This window comes from Lemur catta, chromosome 5 (assembly GCF_020740605.2).
Source record: "Lemur catta isolate mLemCat1 chromosome 5, mLemCat1.pri, whole genome shotgun sequence".
NCBI classification, from domain to species: domain Eukaryota; kingdom Metazoa; phylum Chordata; class Mammalia; order Primates; family Lemuridae; genus Lemur; species Lemur catta.
In genome coordinates this window covers 21,662,784-21,682,982 of record NC_059132.1, presented here as the reverse complement: position 1 = coordinate 21,682,982, position 20,199 = coordinate 21,662,784, and the positions used below count along the sequence as shown (strand labels likewise).

General features: G+C 34.4%; 1 protein-coding gene across 7 annotated transcripts in view; it reads left to right on the top strand.

Moving 5' to 3' along the window:
• The window catches only part of GABRG2 (gamma-aminobutyric acid type A receptor subunit gamma2), a 93,047-nt gene that overhangs the window by 18,366 nt on the left and 54,482 nt on the right, over positions 1-20,199 (top strand). For 5 of the 7 annotated variants that reach the window (XM_045551232.1, XM_045551229.1, XM_045551233.1 and 2 more), the window contains exons 2-6: positions 7,445-7,596; positions 9,073-9,140; positions 12,110-12,330; positions 15,459-15,541; positions 17,022-17,159. In XM_045551232.1, coding sequence (XP_045407188.1) covers positions 7,445-7,596; positions 9,073-9,140; positions 12,110-12,330; positions 15,459-15,541; positions 17,022-17,159 — 662 coding nt within the window. Of the gene's footprint in view, positions 1-7,444; positions 7,597-9,072; positions 9,141-12,109; positions 12,331-15,458; positions 15,542-17,021; positions 17,160-18,702; positions 18,706-20,199 lie in introns of all 7 variants that reach the window. The other 2 variants (XM_045551227.1, XM_045551230.1) reach the window with 2 other exon arrangements.

Below are 20,199 nucleotides of genomic sequence, written 5' to 3'. Positions count from 1 at the left end.
ACACCTAAACTTAATGATTTGAAGTATTTTTTCTCATTGTGAAGTAAAATTTATATAAAGTGCATAAGATATAAATATAGCTCAATGGATTATCACAAGTTGTAATAAAAACCCATATAATCACTAACCATGTCTGGAAAAAAAATATTGCTAATGCCCTAGAAAATGTCCTCATTTCTTCCCAATTTCTGTCCTTTTTCTCTTACATCAAAGTAATTGCTGTCCTGACTTTGAGCACTAGAGTTCAATTTTATGTATCACTAAGTTTTATAGAAACATGAATATTACCTATTTGTCTATGTATAGATATGTATGTACAATATCTTTTTCTCAGATTTTTATTTTTCAAATTCATTTTGCTTCATGTAGCAATAGTTTGCTAATTTGCATTGTCCAATATTTATTATATGCAAATGCCATATTTTATTTATTCATTTTACTATTGATTTTGGTTATATTTATTCCTGTCTGTGACCAATAATACAACTATGCACTTTCTTGTACACGTCTTTTAGTAGACATGTACATGAATTTTTGTTTGGATAAATCTAGGGATGGAAGATTTTCTGGGGTGTAGAATACACAAAATGCTCATCATTAGCAGATAGGCCAAAATATTTTCCCACAAGCAGTGTATGAGTCCGAGCTACTCCACATCTTCCTACTTCTATTTAAGGAGGGTTAAAACAAGCAAACAACAACAACCTATGATGAGGGGGATAACCTGGGGAAAATAAACTATAATGATAATCCTAGAACATAATCTGACACTGATGATTTTTATTTCTGTTATACTCCTCTTACCCCCTTTCTTCCAGTGAGTGCTATGTTTGCCTTCTCCACATTTTCCCTTCTCACTTTCTCAAATACCCCAATTTTAATTTGGTATCTGGGAAGCCCACATGCTTTTGGAGAAACTGATTCTGTATTTGATGCTTGTGGTAGGTTCATATAGTCAGAGTAAAATACTCAGCATATTCTCATTCTCTAGCCATAGATATTGGTTGCATATGCATGAGCCCATTCAGCCCAGTGATACACAAAAGGAGAGTTTCTGGGGCTTTTATTAATGGAAAAGTGGACATTTTGTTCCATTTGAGAGAGCTTTTGGAAAAGTTTATCTTTCTGTTTCTATGGATGCATCCAAGGAAGCATAGAGGGCGAAGAGTTGTTGCCAGCATTTTGTGACCACATAGACAAGCCATCTTGGGGTTGAAACTGGCACTATAGAGGATAGAAGAAATAAATAGAAAAATATCTGAGTTTTTGCATACATAGTTAAGAAGCTGAGCCAAAACACCCTGAAGCTCATATCATCTCAGGGTTCACAACTGTATGTGTCAGTGCCTCCCAATTTAGTTCAAAAGTTGGAATACTTGCAATCCATTCATCTTAACTAAAACAACCCCACAGACATTTATGTGATATGGGTCACTGGTGGTAGTTCATAAAATAAAGTTAGCATTTTATGCATTGGAAAATACATATCTCATGATTCATTCAGTCAAATAAATACACTTACCAACAGCAAAATATCAAAAACATGAACAAGGTTTGAGGTAAGGAAGTCCTTATAAGCAGGAAAATTTGCTAGTAGAATGTGTTACTTCCCTGCCCTAAATCTACCCTCTTTGCATATACACACTCATGTGTACAAACCCATGCAGAGATCACCATTCCCAACAGGCTTTGCACAAGGCACGTACATGTCCTTAATGGAAGGTATAGAACCCCCAGGCCACTGGAGAACCCTACATGAAGGAGCAACTAGTGCCCCAGTGGCCTCTTTCACTGAACACCACTGTGTTTCTCAAGAATTTCCAGTCCTCCTGGATAGTACTGAGTGGAGTCCCCTGTCCCATGATCATAGGCTGAGTTCCCTATGCCCTCTGAGAATGTACACTCACCGACTCTACCTGTGCCTACACTGGCTACCAAATCCCACCATTTGCAGTGGCTGGAGGGTATCCTTTGAATTGAACTAGCTTATATCTGTGCCTGGCTCCTGCAATGTATATTGCTTTCCAAACTGAGAAGGAATTTAAACCAGGCAGCTTATTACATCCATTAAGTTAAATTGCAAGCTTTGCTTTTATTCCTCAGTGTGGGGAGATCAAATTTTTGGTATCTGCAATGGTGAGTTTATGAAATCCGAATGTTACTAACTTTGTGCTGAAGGTGCCATATCTTTTATTGTGCTCAGGCATAAACTAATTTATTGTCCTAAGGGTAAACGAGCTGAAGCAATCATTTATTATGGATGATCCTATTGTGGATGAATGTATAGTAGCAGATTCTTTGGTCCCCATTTCTTTCTCAAAGCCATGAAGAATAATGGTTAAATATTTTGATTTTGACCAAAATGATTCTTGATAATTACAGCTATGTTTCTTTATCTATAAAATGGGGATAAGTGCAGGAATATCACTGTTTTGAGGATTAAGTGGGCAGTCTTTAAAGTTCTACCTAAAACATAGTGAATATTTAACAGTAGCTATTTTGGGTGTTATTATTTCACTGAGGAAAAATGGTGAGCAAAATATTGATTATTTCCACAAATCTTCATTAAGCACACACTCGTGAAATTTATAGCTTAGTACTGGAGACAGACAATAGGCAAATCAATCAATGCACATTGTGATAAATGATATGAAGCAATCTATTGGCTAGAACATATAAAGGGTGAAGTGGGCAGTGAGTGTAGATAAGACGGTCAGAGATTGCCTCTATGAGAAGATGAATGATGCTTGTGTTGAAAATGGAAAGATAAGAAGAAATAAACTATGCCAAGTATTGGGTTGGGGGTGGAGGAAAGGGAAGACTGTAGGCAGAAAGGCCAGTATATGCAAAGGTACCGCAGTTTAGCTTGATTTCTAGAACTAAACCAACTCTCAGGTAACATGATGACATCACATAAGGAACAAGACATTCCTCTATGGATGATGCTTTGGGGGCATGGGATTCCCACTGGACTCCGTAGCCCCATGAGAATCTGAGGTAGCAGGGGATCCCTGTTAGTGTGGTAAAGCAAGGAATAGAGATTTATGAGCTGTAAGCAGTGGGTATTCACAATTTAAAGGTAACAGTGGAGCATAAAATGAGAATTTTTTCATAGAAAAGATTTAAAGTTATTTTCCTGGCCTTTATGTCTTGAGAGATTTATTTTTCTATATAAAAGACTCTACATATGACTCATTGCATTTATAGAATAAAAGTAAGCCAAAACCTGTACCAACAAAATGTTAGTGAAAATGAGTGAATTGTTAATCGATCATTTAAAAATATTTCAAGTATAAAAATATGTTTTTGTTTTTAAATCAACTACTTTTCTATATTAGAGAAAAGGAAATATATATTCTGACTTTATGATGCCAAACACCAGAGGATTTAAAGATGCTTGAGTGAAAGGACAAATGCTTTTATTTGTCATCCAAACGTCTGCTGTTCTGTCCTGGGGGAGTACAATGACTAAATACTCCAATCTCACTGAACTTAAAGTTTCATTACCTCTATGGGAATCTAAAATATCTAGATGGAAATTTAAATTTCCAGAAATTTAAAAATGATTAATCTTCACAGTGACAACCATCCAGAATATGTATCAAAATTCAAATATTTAGAGTCTTACATATCATTGTGAGCAACCTCTCCCTGAGCAATCTCTATGCAGGATTTGTTTTTATAAACCACTGTTTTCCAAATAAAATCAATTTTTGCTTCTAATTACAAATATGAATTCACATTTGTAATCATGACCAAATTGAAATTATGCATAAAACTGTAAAATTGAAGATAAAAATGAATAACCTACAACATGGAGATTGAGGTTCCAATCTAAGGCAGAAACATGGAAATCTGTACTTTTAAAAAATCCCATTTCTACACACACACACACACACACACACACACACACACACACAGAGTCAAGAGTAAGTACCACTGACACTGTACATGAATCACTAGTGGAACTTATTAAAATAAAGATTCTGATCAAGGAGTCTGGGTGGGTCCCAGGACTCTTCATTTATAGTGAGCTCCCAGTAGCTACTGCTGCTGGTCCCAGATTCTTGGTAAGGTGGCTTTCTAACACTTCTTTGAAAGTTTTCAGAGATGAAAACTTCACTTCCTTTTCTTACAACGTCTCAGTGGAATTATCATTCAGATGACAGAAAAAAAAAGGTGTTTTAATAGTCGATGTAAGGATAATTTCAATTTCAGTTCATTTTATAAGAATATTTTTTAAATTATAAAGTGTGAGGAGGGATAACTACTAAAAGCTGTTACATTCAGATAGGTGCTTTTAACCAGAAGTTCAAGTTTATGTTTGTTCTCCACCCACTTACTCATCTGTTGGCTCTATTTTTTTGAATCATTAGCAACATATTTCTGCCCAGGTGTTCTTGTGGAGTCTGTAATTTCACAGAATGTCTCATCTAATGGTCAGACTTCATTATTCCTGGATAGTCTACCTGTAAATACAGATGTTCTTATCTCCAAAGAATTCTAGAGAAAGAAACAGCCAAGCTTGAATGGGGGAAGTTTTTTATTTTATTTTTTTAAGACAAATCTGGAAACAATCCCAGATTATGCATCAGCCCTTTTAATTTAGACCTCAGCTAGGAAAGCTGCAGAGAAGAAAAACTTCGTTTATTTGCAATGTAGTGGCTCATTATTTTTCTTCCTGGAAAACATTTGGTTTTAGTTCTTCTCAGCCCATATTAGATAAAAGTCTTGAAGCCACATCTGTAGATTCAGGTTTTGGTTACATGGTTGGAGCTGTTAAAAATCTAGCAGTGATCACTTTATAACAATAACTGTAGTGGACTGATTTGCAGTTCTGTGTGTTAGGTACTGAGCTAAACACTTTAGAAGCATTATCTTAACCTTACAGAAGAATGCGATATGAGTACTAGTATTAACTGTATTTTAAAAATGAGAACTTTGAGGCTTGTCAAGGTTAAATAACGATCTCCAAGGTCATAAAAACAATAATAGAGGCAAGACATAAATCCAGACAGCAGAGCTAGGAATTGGTAACACCTAAGTATATGCTTTTAATTACTTCATTTTACCTCTCTATGGCTAAGAAGACATCTTGAAGTGTGAAAAAATTTGTCACTGACATTTTTATATAAAATAATCAATCTGGTTATTGTTTTGGTATGCACTAGGTGATGACTTGGAGAGAATTACTGGTGCAAGTCTGCACAGTAGCAGTCCTTCTAAGCAAATATCCCTTATCTTTTCATTTAATGTATTTTTCCTCTTGGTGTGCCAGATAATAGCAATAACAGTAATACAGCACCATCATACTTGGATCCTTTATTTGTTAGTATGAGGAGGTGCCATAAACAAACAAACCAAATGATTTAACACATATTCATTCCCTTGAAGAAAATTTAATAGGGTGCTGTGTCTGACAGATAAGAGAGAAAGAGAGAGCAAGAAAGAGATTGGTTTTTTGAAAAGGCACTTTTGCAATGAACAATTTAAATGGTGATAAATTCCATTATGATGACATCTGATGGGCCAACCATATTCTTTTCTCAATGAATTATCGGAGAGATGTGGAAATTGCTTTGCCAGAGAGCTTTTTTTTTTTTTTTTCCTTTCCTAAACTAGGAAAATTTAGATCTGAGGATTAGCACTCTATTAGGCAGAGTTCAGTGCTCTGGAGAAATTCCTCCCAAGAGCTAGCAGCAAACTGGTGTCTATGCTTGCAAGGAGGCGTTTCTCTTTGAGAGCTGGCTGCAGCATTGCCCAACCCATCATACCACTGTGGACACTTTGTGAAATTAATGCATGTTTAACGTTCCTGTGCTCACTAAAGTGCAAGACTGAAGACACTGGCTATGTTAGGTTTTATGCAGATGTGTTTTTATAATGTTTCCTATTCATAAAGGTATATAGAAATAAAAAGAGAGGAAGTTACTATACTTGCTTACTAAATTGATCCATGGCAGTAACCAGTAATTACTTTTAAAACCTCGTCGCCCATCCTTATTCTCAAACCAGATTAATCACATAATTATTTTTCTTCTGCTGCATTTGGTCATCTGCTGCTGCATTTGTATATACATATACACACGACATATATAGTCATTCACATGAATGCACATACATATATACTCATATTTATGTGTATTTAAGCTATGTGTATACATATATAACATAGCTATGTTATGTGTGCATGTACATATATATAAATTTGATGACTGAATATGATTGATGAAAGGTGATGAATCTGGTTTGAGAATATATAAATATCTCTCTCTATATTTTCAGGGCAATGTGGTAATTATTTGAATCTGACAAAACCCATTCTATACCATATATCTAGGAAAATAAGCTGAAGATGGGAATAGGGTTGGGAAATGTCATGTTAATATTTTAAGTTTGTATTTTTAAAAAAATTTACCCTACACCACAGAAGTAACCAACATTTATTGAGTGCTGATAAAAATGAAAATGGCAGCTTTCGCAAGGGTTTGCGTTGCCCCCAGACCTAGGAAATATAATCATCTTGTGGAGAGGGTGATGTGGAACTTGTGGCAGGGAGAGAGGTAAGCTGTAGAAATTCCAATCACCTTCCAGAGTCACCCTTAGCTTCCAGCCCAACTGTGGGAGGTTTTATGACAGGTTTTAGCACAAAAGACTGAATCACAGAATGTTGTTTGGCTTTTTTGATCAGTCAATTTAGGTAATTTCATTTCTGTGATTGCAGTACATTAACCATTAGTATGAGTTTCCAGATTAGAAAACTTTGCCGCAGTAAAGGGTGGTTTAAAGTCTGCAACTACATTTTTCTTCCTAGTACCAGGTTCTCAACAACCATAGATAAATGAACCGCCCTTGCCTTCAGTATAAATGAGGGGAAAAAATACACATACACTCACCCTGGGGGAAGCAAAGTCAGCAAGAGTTTGCTCTCCTTAGTGCTCAATTAATAGAGGAGAGGCATGTCTGGCGGATTGTGGGAGTGAATCTAATTATCAGTCTCTTCCTTTCATTAATAGGTTGGAGCAAGTTAACTTCTCAAAGGAGGATGAAGTAGACATTATGCCTGAATTCTTAGACTACAGTATGATCATTTAAGCATCACTTTCACTAAAATAGTATTTTTATAAGGACTTGAGGAGGCTAGGCTAGGCAGGTGGGCAGGAAGAACATTAAATATGGAAAAGGCAAAAATAACTGGTAAAACATGGTGTATTTATGGATGGGAGGGCAGAGAATTCTGGAAAACTGGAGAGTACACTTTAGTATGTTTTAACCTCCATCTGCACAGTTTAACTAGTTAAACTAACTCTCAGGTAAGATTTTTCATGGTTTTATACGTTTCTTTAATTCTGTTTTATTTTTCTTTTTGCACTAATGGTCTATGGGTAAAAGTCAACTTAGATGTAATATACGTGATTTTTGACCAATATTTTTGGTTTTTTAGCTTCACTAGCCAAAAATCTGATGATGACTATGAAGATTATGCCTCTAACAAAACATGGGTCTTGACTCCAAAAGTTCCTGAGGGTGATGTCACTGTCATATTGAACAACCTGCTGGAAGGATATGACAATAAACTTCGACCTGATATAGGAGGTTCGTTACAGCCTTTCGTGGTATGCTGTAGATAGGAATACATAAACATATCTACCTTATTAGAAGAAAACATCAGCATACTTCAAGAATCAGAAAGATTTAAATTATACTTTTGTTATGTGTTGTAAAAATAAATAAATAGTGTTTAAATAGCATTCAGGCCTCGGGGTGGAAGAGGTATTGATAAATGCAGAAATATGATTCTCAAATGAAGCTCCAGAGCTAGAAATTTACATTTTCCTAGATATCCCAGACAGAGGCTGTAGGAAAAAAAGTGACAATCTCTTTATAAAGCAATATCAAAAAATAAATAAAACAATAATAATAAAGAAGATATACATTGGTTGCCTATTGTTGTGTAACAAACAACCACAAAATCTCAGTAGCATGCAATAATAAACATTTATTTATTTAACAATTAGCTGGGGGCTGGGTTAAGGCAAGCTGGGGATGTGTACTGAGGGCAGATGTGCTCTGTGTGTCTTATTCTACTCCCAAGACCAGTAAACTAGCTAGGAGAATCCTTCTCTCAACAATGGGAAAGACCCAGAGAGGAAGTAGAAGCTCATAGGACCCAGTGCTTAGGCTTGGAACTGGCACACTCACTTTTGTCGATATATTATCACCTAAATTAAGTTCAAAGCCCGGAGGCAGAGGAATAGCCTCACTGAGGAGAAGGCAAAGGTGTGGATACGGGTAATGGTAGAGAACTCAATCCACTGCAGAGAGTCAGGACATGGCACTGTCAAGGAAAATGAATAAAAAGACAAATGTACTTGTTGAATCCAAGCCCAGAATGATATTATGAATCCTTGTTCATTAAATGTTTAATAAAAATGGAGCGCATGCATTTGGTCATGGATTTTTAATATCAGTTTTGTCTGACAAATGGGTACACAATGGGCTTCCATATGGTTTCCTCATATTTGGTATCATAACATCCAATAAATCATTGAGGGAGATTAATTTTGTATTGGTTAGAAGTATGGAAGGATAGAGTGGTCGTAAAAGGAATCTACATGGAACAATGCTTCCAAAACAATTTATATTACTAGTTACTCTTTATGTCTACTGCATGTTTTTAGGCATATGTTTCCTCTGAGTCACCAAGTAATTATTTTTGTATATGGCTCAGGTAAGTACAATGACCAGATCATTCTCAGACTTGAAAGAGAAATGGTAAAATTCAAGATATCTGAGAGAAACATGAAGAAGAGCTAAGAGAAGCATTTTCTAATTCTTTCATTTTTATGTAGTTTTAAAAGGATAATCAGTTTCAAAACTCTACTATGCTTGCTTATTGCATGTACGTGCATAAAATAGCTACTCAAATGTAGTACATTAGTAACTGGCACCAAATTAGTTGTAAATAAATTACTTCTAATGTAGCTAAATACATCTGTTCTGGAAAACAAAGACTAAAACATTAAAATTGTGTACCTCTCCACATGCATATTTCTGTGGTTCTCTTCACAGTGAAACCAACATTAATTCACACAGACATGTATGTGAATAGCATTGGTCCAGTGAACGCTATTAATATGGTGAGTTTCCTAATAAAATTTTCTGCTATTTTATTAGCATGTTTGAGAGGAAATGAGTCATGGAAATAGCAAGGAACATAACAAAAAATAGGTTCAAGACATTAGAAAAGAGAGATAATCTTTCAGATATTTTTCTTTCTTGCAATAAGAAGATAATTAAATTTTGAGATTTTGTTATGAGAATGAAATGTGATCATAGATATAATTAATCTGTAAATATGCTATACTATTACAATTCAAGAATCATTGTGTACTTGTCAAGAGCCACTTACTACAAAATAAAATAGAGTACTCCACTAGTAATGTTTTTAGAATATTGATGACTTGAGGATGGCATAATTTGCTTCAAATTAGAAATGTTTTTCAGAAGAAATAATGCATCAGATGTAATAATAAATGTTAACTTTGTTCTTATATAACACTTTCTACAAATCTGAAATAAAGAACTAAAATGAAATCCACACTACAATATAATAGAGTAGAATGGAGTACAACATAATATAACAGGATGTAATATTATGTATACTATGGTATTAATATAATATAATATAATACGGTGATACTATATATTTAAAACATTGTTAATCAACCTAGCAACAAAGATGCTTCCTTAAGTCAGAGAGAGAGAGAGAGAGAGAGAGAGAGAGAGAGGAAAATAAACTTTAATTGCTCTTAATTGAGGTGTTATACCACCACCTGCATACTCCATGCCAATAACTTTGGTGGTTAACCGTTAAACACATTTTAACATTTTACTTCTTTACAGCTAGAATTCTCAGAATCTTTAATGTTCTGATATAAATTGTAAATATCTAAGAACTAGAAGCTATATAGGCAGTTTACTTAAACATAGAACTTTCTTGTTTTAGAAATAACAGTTCCCAGAACTGTTCCTGGATTACAGTTTGTGAAATGCTGGTTTTAAGGATCAAATCTCTTCTTTTTCTTTCTTTTCTTTTCTTTTCTTTTCTTTTCTTTTCTTTTCTTTTCTTTTCTTTTCTTTTCTTTTCTTTTCTTTTCTTGAGACAGAGTCTCACTATGTTGCACAGGCTGGTCTTGAACTCCTGGCCTCAAGCAATCCTCCCATCTCAGCTTCCCAAGTAGCTGGGATTATAGGCACTTGCCACCACACCCTGCGCCAAAGGTTTCCATTTGTGGTTTTTGTGGCCAAAATGTAAATCTTAAATTATTTAATTATTCCACCTACTGGCACAACACTAATTAGTTGACAAAGTATTTCAGAAAATAGATTCCCTTCTCATTATTTAGAGCTTAAAAAAAGGAGCTAAATGGTGAACAAAGATGGCATGGCTTACCCCAGTAGAAATGTAGTCAGTTACAATGACTCAGTGGCAGATGGTGCAAGGAAGGGACACAGAACAATGTGAATGAGGCAAAAGAAGCAGATTCTTCATGGATCCTGTCAGCTGTGTATTCTTCAAAATCAGCAATCTCCCCGTTTCTTTATGTTTTCAGCATAAAACGGCGACTAGGGGACTGGACTAGGAACTGTGGGTAACCCTCCTTCCCAAGCTCTCATATTCTGAGAACTCTGAGTTGTTTTTTTTTTTTTCCCTTTATTTATTCCATTTGTAAAATTAAGTTATTAAATAATGCAAGACAGAAGTAGGATGAGTTAATTGGAATGGTGTCGATACCAAATAATCTAACCTATTATTTATTATAGAAAGAGTTTATTTGTTTCTATTGTTCAAATAGGTAGTTTATTAAATGAGGTGATGCATGAAAAGTGTTTAGCCAGAGAACTGGCACAAAATAAGGACTTGATGAATAACATCAATAAGAATAAAATGATAATAGCTTTTTTTATTAAGAATTGGGAGGAGGATAATGGTGATAATGGAGTTGAGAAGCAAAGAATCTTGCTATTACAGAGCTGGAAGGAAGCTAAGCATTTATTTGTATTAATTGTTGACTTGTGAAGATGAGAAACATGAGGCCTAGAGAGTATAAAGATGTTTCCCCAAAGACTACCCCTAAATACGATAGTCAAACTAGAACTTGGTGTTCTGAGTCCAGGCCGAAGGGTCTGAATTTCATACCATACCTGCTTTTCTTTAACTGAAGTCAACCACTTTCTAGCTTAGTGATATATTACACTTGAGGGGAATCTACATAGTCATTTGTTATTATAACCTTTAAGAATGTGCTTTGTGATAGAGATAAGCACAGTATTTTAAATTATTTTTAATAGGTTAATTTCATCTTGTTTAGAGAAAAAATACAATAATAAACAAATAGTAAATAAGAAAAAAAAAATAAGTTACCTTTATTGGGTGTTTGCTACCTGCCAGGCATGGTGCAAAGCACTCGTGTGTGTTCCCTTTTGCTGTCCTCACATGACCTAACCAGATAAGTCCTTTAGGGTCCTCATGTTATTTTGGAGCAACTGAACTTCCAAATCTTCAGCTTAGGACTGTTTTTGAGTATTCTGGGCTTTGTTTTACTCTATAGCAGTGATTCTGAACTGCGACCATTTGTTTCCTCAAGAGACATTTGGCAACGTGTGGAAGTAATTTTAATTGTCACAATTTGGCAGAGGTAATTGCGGATGGGGTGGGGCTTGCTACTGTACTGGGGAGTAGAAGCCAGGGATACTTCTAAACATCCTGCAATCCACAGGACAGCCCTGCATGGCAAAGAATTAGCTGGCTCAAAATATTATGACAAATTCTGCTTGGTAGACATGGAAAGTAAAGGATTACATCAGGGCTAAGATCCTGTTACCAGAACTCATTTAGGCAAGTCAATTTTGTTTTTCATAAAAATATCAAACTGGTCTGTAAAAGATGGGTGAGGCAGTAGTACTTGCTTCCCTTTGGTCTGTTCAAAGCCAGAATAGCTTTGCCTCATATTAGCAAACAGAACAAGAATGAGATATACAAATACTCTACAATACAATCTTACTATTTTAAAAATGTTCTGTTTTATCATTTTTCTCAAAACAGGAGTATACGATTGATATATTTTTTGCCCAAACATGGTATGACAGACGTTTGAAATTTAACAGCACCATCAAAGTTCTCCGATTAAACAGCAACATGGTGGGGAAAATCTGGATTCCAGACACTTTCTTCAGAAACTCCAAAAAGGCTGATGCTCACTGGATCACCACCCCCAATAGGATGCTGAGAATTTGGAATGATGGTCGAGTGCTCTACACCCTAAGGTATTCTCTTAGAGGAAAAAAAAGAAAGTCCTCTGAAGAAAAAAAAAAAGAAGAAGAAATTTCAAGCCTATATCAGGATGGGCATGTTTGACCAAACAGTATATGACACTATAACATTAGTTTTTTCTTTCTGTTATCAACGAGTTTTTCATAGCACTAATCCTATGTAGCACTTGTTTTCTATGACTGATGTGAAAATTCTATTTCCTCACTAGTGACATGAAATTCCCCTTGCCTTTGTAAGATATCTGACCTTTGCACCAATCTTGGCTTTTGTGTGTGTGTCCTACTACTTTAGAATATGGAAACTAAGATATAATCAGTCATCCTTGAGACCACCAGCTCTTAAGCTGGGAAATATCTCCATTTCCAAAGGAAATATCTCCATTTCCAAAGGAAATCATTTCTAAAGAAGAATTTTCAGTGTGGATGTCTCCATATATCCTTCTCTTTTTAGCTGCACGATGACAAGCACCTTGAATCTATTAATATTATCTTCCACCTCTTGGCACCCCACTTCACATTACATTAATAGGCTGTTTGACTTAATTTATTGTCTATTTTGGGAATAGACATCTTTGGGGAAAACTTGAAGGAGCTATCTTTCATCTTCTGAAATTAAATAGTAGGTAATATTATTTTATGCCATTAACTTAGCACTTCATACTTAGATGCATTTAAAATATTTTTACATTGAAGTTTCTCCTTGGCAAGAGTACATTATTAGACAGCACAATAGATAAGTACATAGACTTAGGACTCAGACAGATTCAGCTTTGGTTATTAGCTCTCTCTCTTGCTATCTGTGTGAACCAGGCAACTTTCTAGCTTTTCTATACCCGGGGACTTAAGGCAGCTATCTGGTAGCAGGAGTCTTTGGACAATGCGTCATTCCAAAGCTTTATCTGCATGGTAAGCATGATGTTTTCACTTGGTTACATTTTTATTTAGAGGAATTAAGTGAGAACTGATGGAAATTATTGGGAGAGAAGGCACCACCCCCCTACATCACCCTGCCCTTCATCTCCCCCTACTTGACAACACAACTGAGCAAACTCTTTTACCTTTTATTTCTTTAATTTCTATAAAATAGAGATAATTATTCTTACCTTACAGAGTTGTAATAAGGAAGAAAGAGGGAGATATGTAAAGTGATTAACAAAGAGTGTGATACATAGTAAGCACAGCAGATATTAAAATGATTTGCATGTATTTTCAGTAAAAATGAGGATAATATCATTCTAAATCTTGGTATCCTAGAACTTCTAGCTTCAAAATGATTCCTGTGAAAAGCACTGCAGCATATATTTTTAAGTCTTATATAATATTCAGTATACAAAATATAATACTTGAAAGTATCTTCAAAACCTTTTGACAAGTCAGAGTTTTATCAGCTACTAGGAAAAATGGCCATAACTACAGAATAAATTGCACGTATTTTATATTTGTCATGGGTTTCATTAAATTAGAGATAAATGACTGGAATTAGAATCTAGTGGATACCTAAGCCTGTCTGATAAATCAGAGCTCAGTCTACCATTTGAAATAGGAAGTCATTCACACTACCTCAAGTCCCTTTATTGTTCTCATAATTTTGTAGTCATTTTTTGACTTCTATTAATTTGTGGAATTACTACAATATTTAATTATGGAAGCCACCTTAAAAATGTCACTCATGAGATTCAATCAAGGTTTGAATGGTTACCAATCTATATAGAGAGATGATTTTGTTCCCATTGCTTATCTATAATATAATGAGCTATCAGTGTGTGTGTGTATTTGTGTGTGAGCATAGACACATGTCAGTATCTATGTTTGTATCTGCAACCTGTATTCTTTCCAATTTTAATAATTCCAGTATAATTTGGAGAAATAATATTAATAAAATATAAAACTTAACTGAAATTTCATTTATGAATAAAACTTATCTTTTCTTAGAAGAGCATTCAGTTATTGAGCTAACAATAATTAAAACCTCCAGCTTTGGAGATGCATAAACCAGGGTCCAAATTTCAATTGTACCACTAGTTATGTGACTTTGGACAAGTTCAAATACACCAAATGAGAAACCAATCCACTTTAACCAGTGCTTTGTAGACAATTAAGGGCTCAATAAGTGTTAGATATATTTTAACATCAGTAATTCTTCTATCGTACCATAGAATGATAAAATCTCCTCAATTAAAAGTTATGCTGACTGGAAAATCTTTTAAAATAAATTAATTTTCATCAAATAATATGACTTCAACAGTGATATCTGTCCATTGTAAGAAATATAACTAACGTGCAATTTTAAAAATCATGAACTGATCACCATTACTATTTGGTATTATATTTATACTTCTTCAAAGATGGACAAGACATTTGGGCTCCAAATTGTCTCCCTGGTGGAGTCTCAGCCCAGGACTTGGGACTCATAAAATCTGTATGCTTTAGTAAGCATTCCGCACACAAACTGATTGAGACTCACTCACAAACATTTTTCTAATATGTCTGTGCATGTGCATTCAACAGTTCTTCTTAGCTATTAGGTATTCTTCTACTCTATGACATCCTATTTAATGACTTCATAGTGTTCCACTGTAAGAATTCATGATACTCCATTGTGCAACAAAGGTATTTTTAAACTCAGGTCTAGCAATTTAAAGCTAACAGCTAACAAGTACTTACAAACAGAAGGTCCTGCTTCAATTAACAGATAAGATCTGAGAATTATCAGCATTCATTTATATGCAAACAATAAATGAGCTTAAGTCCTTAAAACAGTTTATTCTGTTAAGTCAAATAATACTCACTGAGAGTTCTCATGTGAGCAATTAATTTGCCTTAAAAAACCCAAAAAAACTAAAAACAAAAACTTAAGCAATCATAAATTTTGAATAAACAAGTTGAGGTGAAATGAGATGCTATTATTTGATCTGTGAAAATGAATAGACTACATTAAGTCTTAAGTAATTTTTTCCCTAAACTTGGTGGATTTCTACTTTGAGGATCACTGTGTTATCAATAAAAATATAAGATATGTTCTCCAGAAATAAAGATGAATGGTCATTAAAAATTGTGCTAATGTACATTTGTAAAAATATTTCTAAAATATTTTTATTTATGTTTAATACCTTTCTCTTTAGGCTGACAATTGATGCTGAGTGCCAATTACAGTTGCACAACTTTCCAATGGATGAACACTCCTGCCCTCTGGAATTCTCCAGTTGTAAGTAACCTTCCTTTTATATTCCATATCCTCTCACCTAGAATCTTTCAGATTGCAATGTCAATTAAGAGAATCACAGAGAATTTCAAAATTGCATTAAGTCGTTGGTGTTGACTTTGATGATTTTGAAAATCTCTTTCATCATAATCCCAGCTTGTCCCTATTAGGGAGATTTCTGCAAAAGAATGATCTATATTATTAGGAATTACAAATAGGTGTCATTTGACTTGCAAACTTTTCATAAATTGGCAGTGGTTGCCTGGAGCCCTTTGGTGCAATGTCCTCTGAACCCAAATGCAACTCACTGTTCCTTATTGCTACCAAAACAATTCAGACACCAGCACATTCTCTGCAGAAAGTTCCCCAATATCATCATTCTTTTCCTCAGTTTTCAACACAACCTGCCATACCACCCCACTCGGTAGTACTCTAGGGATCCTCTTTCATTTTTCTCTCTCTTTAATTTATAAACATAATAGACAAAGAGAAGAGGTGGATCAAAAGGAAAAGGAAACAAAAGGAAACATCAGATTTTATTCTAAGTAGTCAATCAGCTTCCATAAGCATACAATTATCTTTACATACAATTATTATTAGACAAACAGTTGAAAGGATTTCTAGTTTTTATTTATTTACTTTTACTTGAAAAAGTTTATTCTACAATTGAATAATGTTTATCCATCCAAAAATATAAATTGACCATCAATTCCTTGAGATAAGTACTATTATCATCACCATAAGGAAACAAATAATTTAGAAGAAAAAAATTAAAAAATTTGCAGAGGGCATTATGGCTAGGAAATGGTACTCATAACTGCTACTTTATCCTACTTTTCAATGTAATACCTTTTTCATAAAGACTTTCTATTCTCTAGGTACCAAGCTCATTGATATCTTTCCCCATGGCATTTTTACTTACTGCTTTTAATTGTATATTTCTACATATCTTAAAATGGAGTCCCAAAAAATTGAGAGAGAAAGAGAAAATAATGTAAATAGTGGAGGTTATTCTTCCCAAACATCTTCCGCTCCAACTGCATGCCCTGGAGAGAAATTTGGGTCTACTCTGTCATTATTTTTCTATTTCTACATAACTCTCAAAATTCTGCCTGCTGACTGCCCTTCATTATGATCTTGCATATAGACTGTTTATTATATACTGGTTACTTTGTATACATTACTCCAGGCAATGTGAAGTATGCATAAGGCTTATATAGACTGGTGTATTCTACCTTCCATGCAACTTAAGTGATTTTCAAAGGTAATTTTGACCTTCTGACTTTTGAACCTTACTTCCCATTGGGATGTGATGTTATCATATTTATTCCACTCACCAATGCCCTTTAGTTCAGGTTCCTCATCTAAGTCATAGCTCTCTCTCTCTCTTAGTCCTTACCTCAGTGTCTTGTTCATAGAAAGGGGTTGCTATATATGTTCATCTATTATCATTTTTAATGTGAGCTGTCCCATCTCATGGCAGATGGCTATCCGCGTGAAGAGATTGTTTACCAATGGAAGAGAAGTTCTGTTGAAGTGGGTGACACAAGATCCTGGAGACTTTATCAATTTTCATTTGTTGGTCTGAGAAATACCACTGAAGTAGTGAAGACAACCTCTGGTAAGATGCACTGGAAAAGAATTTTGAGTGACCCTTCTGGAGTTGAAAATCTGGTATAAATGATTTGGAAGACTTCTCAATACCTGTTTACACATGATATTCAGAAAATTAAATTAAGTGTTTTAATTTCCTAGAGAAAATTATAATTGGCATTCTAGTAGAATAGATAAATAATAATGTATTCTACCAATTTTAAGCAAATTGGATTCAAATTGGATTAGTAAATTATTTGCTAATTGAAGCAAAAATTAAATGGCAATTATAAAATAATAAAATATGTATTAGGTGTATTTTGCTTCTTTCAGAAAGTATGTTTTATAATACAGTAAATAGCAGCAATTAAAGTAATCACACAAGGAGAATGAACTTTCTGCAAATACAGAAAAGTGATCATAATGCCATTCAGTAATTTATTATTTTATACTTATCCATCAGTGGATAAGAGAACAAGCTTTAGGTATCGAAGAAGCCTGGGTTCAAATCCCAACTCCATTAGTTATCAACTATAGATTTTGGGCAATTTTATTGAATTTCTGAAAGGATATGTTTTCCCAGATATCAAATGTGAATAAGAATACCTGCATCACAGGGAGACTATCTGTATGCAGTGTATCATAATAATAATAATAATAATAATAAAAATACTTAGAATCATACCTGGCTGTTAGTGAGCACTCAGTCAATAGTAGCTTTTATTAATATTTACTAAGATTAGTAAATATTTTTCCTTACTAATAGTAAATATTAGTAATTACAATATTCATTATAATTATCAGATATGCACGAGGCATAATGTGGTCAGGACTGTAGATTTTTCAAGAGAAGCTAAAACTCAATATTTTTATGTAAAGTCTCATTATTTTCATTGATATTAATGAATTGATTTAAATCCTCATATCAGGGCCAACCACGGTGGTTTAAGCCTGTAATCCTAGCACTCTGGGAGCCTGAGGTGGACCTCAGGAGTGTGAGGTAGCAGTGAACTATGATGATGCCACTGCACTCTAGCCTGGGTGACAGGAGTGAGACTCTGTCTCAAAAAAAAAAAAAAAATAATAATAATATGGGAAAAGTTAGACACATTTCCAGACCATATCTGTCTCATGGGTGGCCAGTTTGAACTCTCTGCAATGCTGAGTGTATACTTCATACAGATTACTCCAACTACTCCTTTTTAAATTAGGTAAATTTAAATATGTCCCAATTTCAAATATAAACATTGTGTTCTCAGCTTAGCTTACCAGCTATTAACAAATGTCATTTGAAATGTATTTCCACGTGTTGAGCTGTTTTCTGTTGATTTGTTCACACATACCTGATTATTTTCTAGAATTTATAGACATATTTTGTGATGAATAATTTGGAATAAGGCTTTGGTCTATTGTACAGAGAGAAATTAAGTACCTACACTAAGATGGAAATTTATGATTCTACCTTCAAAAATACCATCCTCTAAAGCAAGAGTTATCTGGCTCTAACATTATTTTTAGCATTTGCAATTTTCTCCTAAAGGCCTTCTTATTTTTCAAAAAGAGTCTACAAGAAGGTCAAAGTAATGCTTGAGTATATTTTTAAAAAATGGCCTTTTTTTCCCTTCTTCACAGGACATCCTGACCATCAAGTACTAGAACAATTTGTCATTTGGTTAAAAAAACAATAAGTTCAGGATTGCCTTAGAACTGAAGTCTTCCATCTGTGAAAGGAAGAACATGTATAAAATTAATCTCCAATTTTGCATGCTTCCAGAATGAGACATTGGACATTAAGTTCTGTTGTATATTCATATTCCTATAATTATTCCAGCACCCTAAATCAGAACCCACAAACTCATGACTAGAAGTTTTTTGTTTAGTTGTTTCCAGCCCAGAGTGGCAGTACTGAAAGGGTTGGTTTTACATCACAGGGCCTAACATTACCTCCTCCCCAATGTCTCATATTGAGAGTGATCTGGGTATTTACTGTCTGTTAAGAGATACTTCTCCTTCCAGGAAAGTAAGTTATCTACTTGCTTTTAGCATGGCAAAGAGAATTACCAAGGTCCCACAAAGCTATTAATCTTTCTGAAGGAATCACAGCAAAACTTTATTGAAAAGATACTAGATTTGATATTGTGTATCATGATTTAGCTGATCTCATCTCCTTTGTGGAGTTTTGTATGGTAGTTAGCCCACACATTGGTCGTCTTTCCACTCTTTGCTCCTGCTGGTTTGTACTTTGTGTGCAGTACTGTTTTGATGGACTCTGTAAACAGAAAAGGCTCAATTGAAAATTAGCATAAATACTGAAAGGCAGCTAGCTTGATTCTTGCGACATTTAATTTTGCAATGATTGGACATTTCTGTTTGATATTCATTTGATGTCTGATGCCATCCTTATCTTCAAAGCATAGCTCCCTAACGAATGAATATCTATGAGGAATCTATAGTAACAACTTCCTTGGGGAATTATCAGAAATTCAATCTCAGCCATTATTATAACATGGTTTTCTCCTAGACTTGTAGTGAATGTATAATATCTCCCTTTAAGAAGCCTCTGTTGTACATGGACAAGACTATTGCTTACAATCTGACATAGTTTAGTGCCAGGTTTTCTAACCTTCACTCATTAAAGCTTTGTTACATCTAAGTGGCGACTGTATTGCTGGTTCCTTAGTACTTTTTTTTTCTTTAAATCAAGTCATTGTTTTCAGTATTTTCTTTTTAAAAAGGAAAGTTTTTTAAGTACCATAATTGTAATGCCAGACCATTTGACATAAATAGAAGTTGATATAAAAATATAAAAAAAATCATTCTTAAATTGTAAGTGCCTATTTGTGTTCCCCAGATTCTGAATATGTTGAAAAAGAGAAAGAGAGTGATATTAGCGATATAATAAAGTGAAACTAGTACCAAAATGAAATATTCTCCTTGATGTAAACAAAAGGTTAGAAGGAGTATTTCACAGGAAAGAATTTTCTCACCACATAATTTCACACCACCTGATAGGCCTGCATCTGCAACCTGAGTCATTTCCTTTCCTGCCAGTTTTATTTGTACCACAC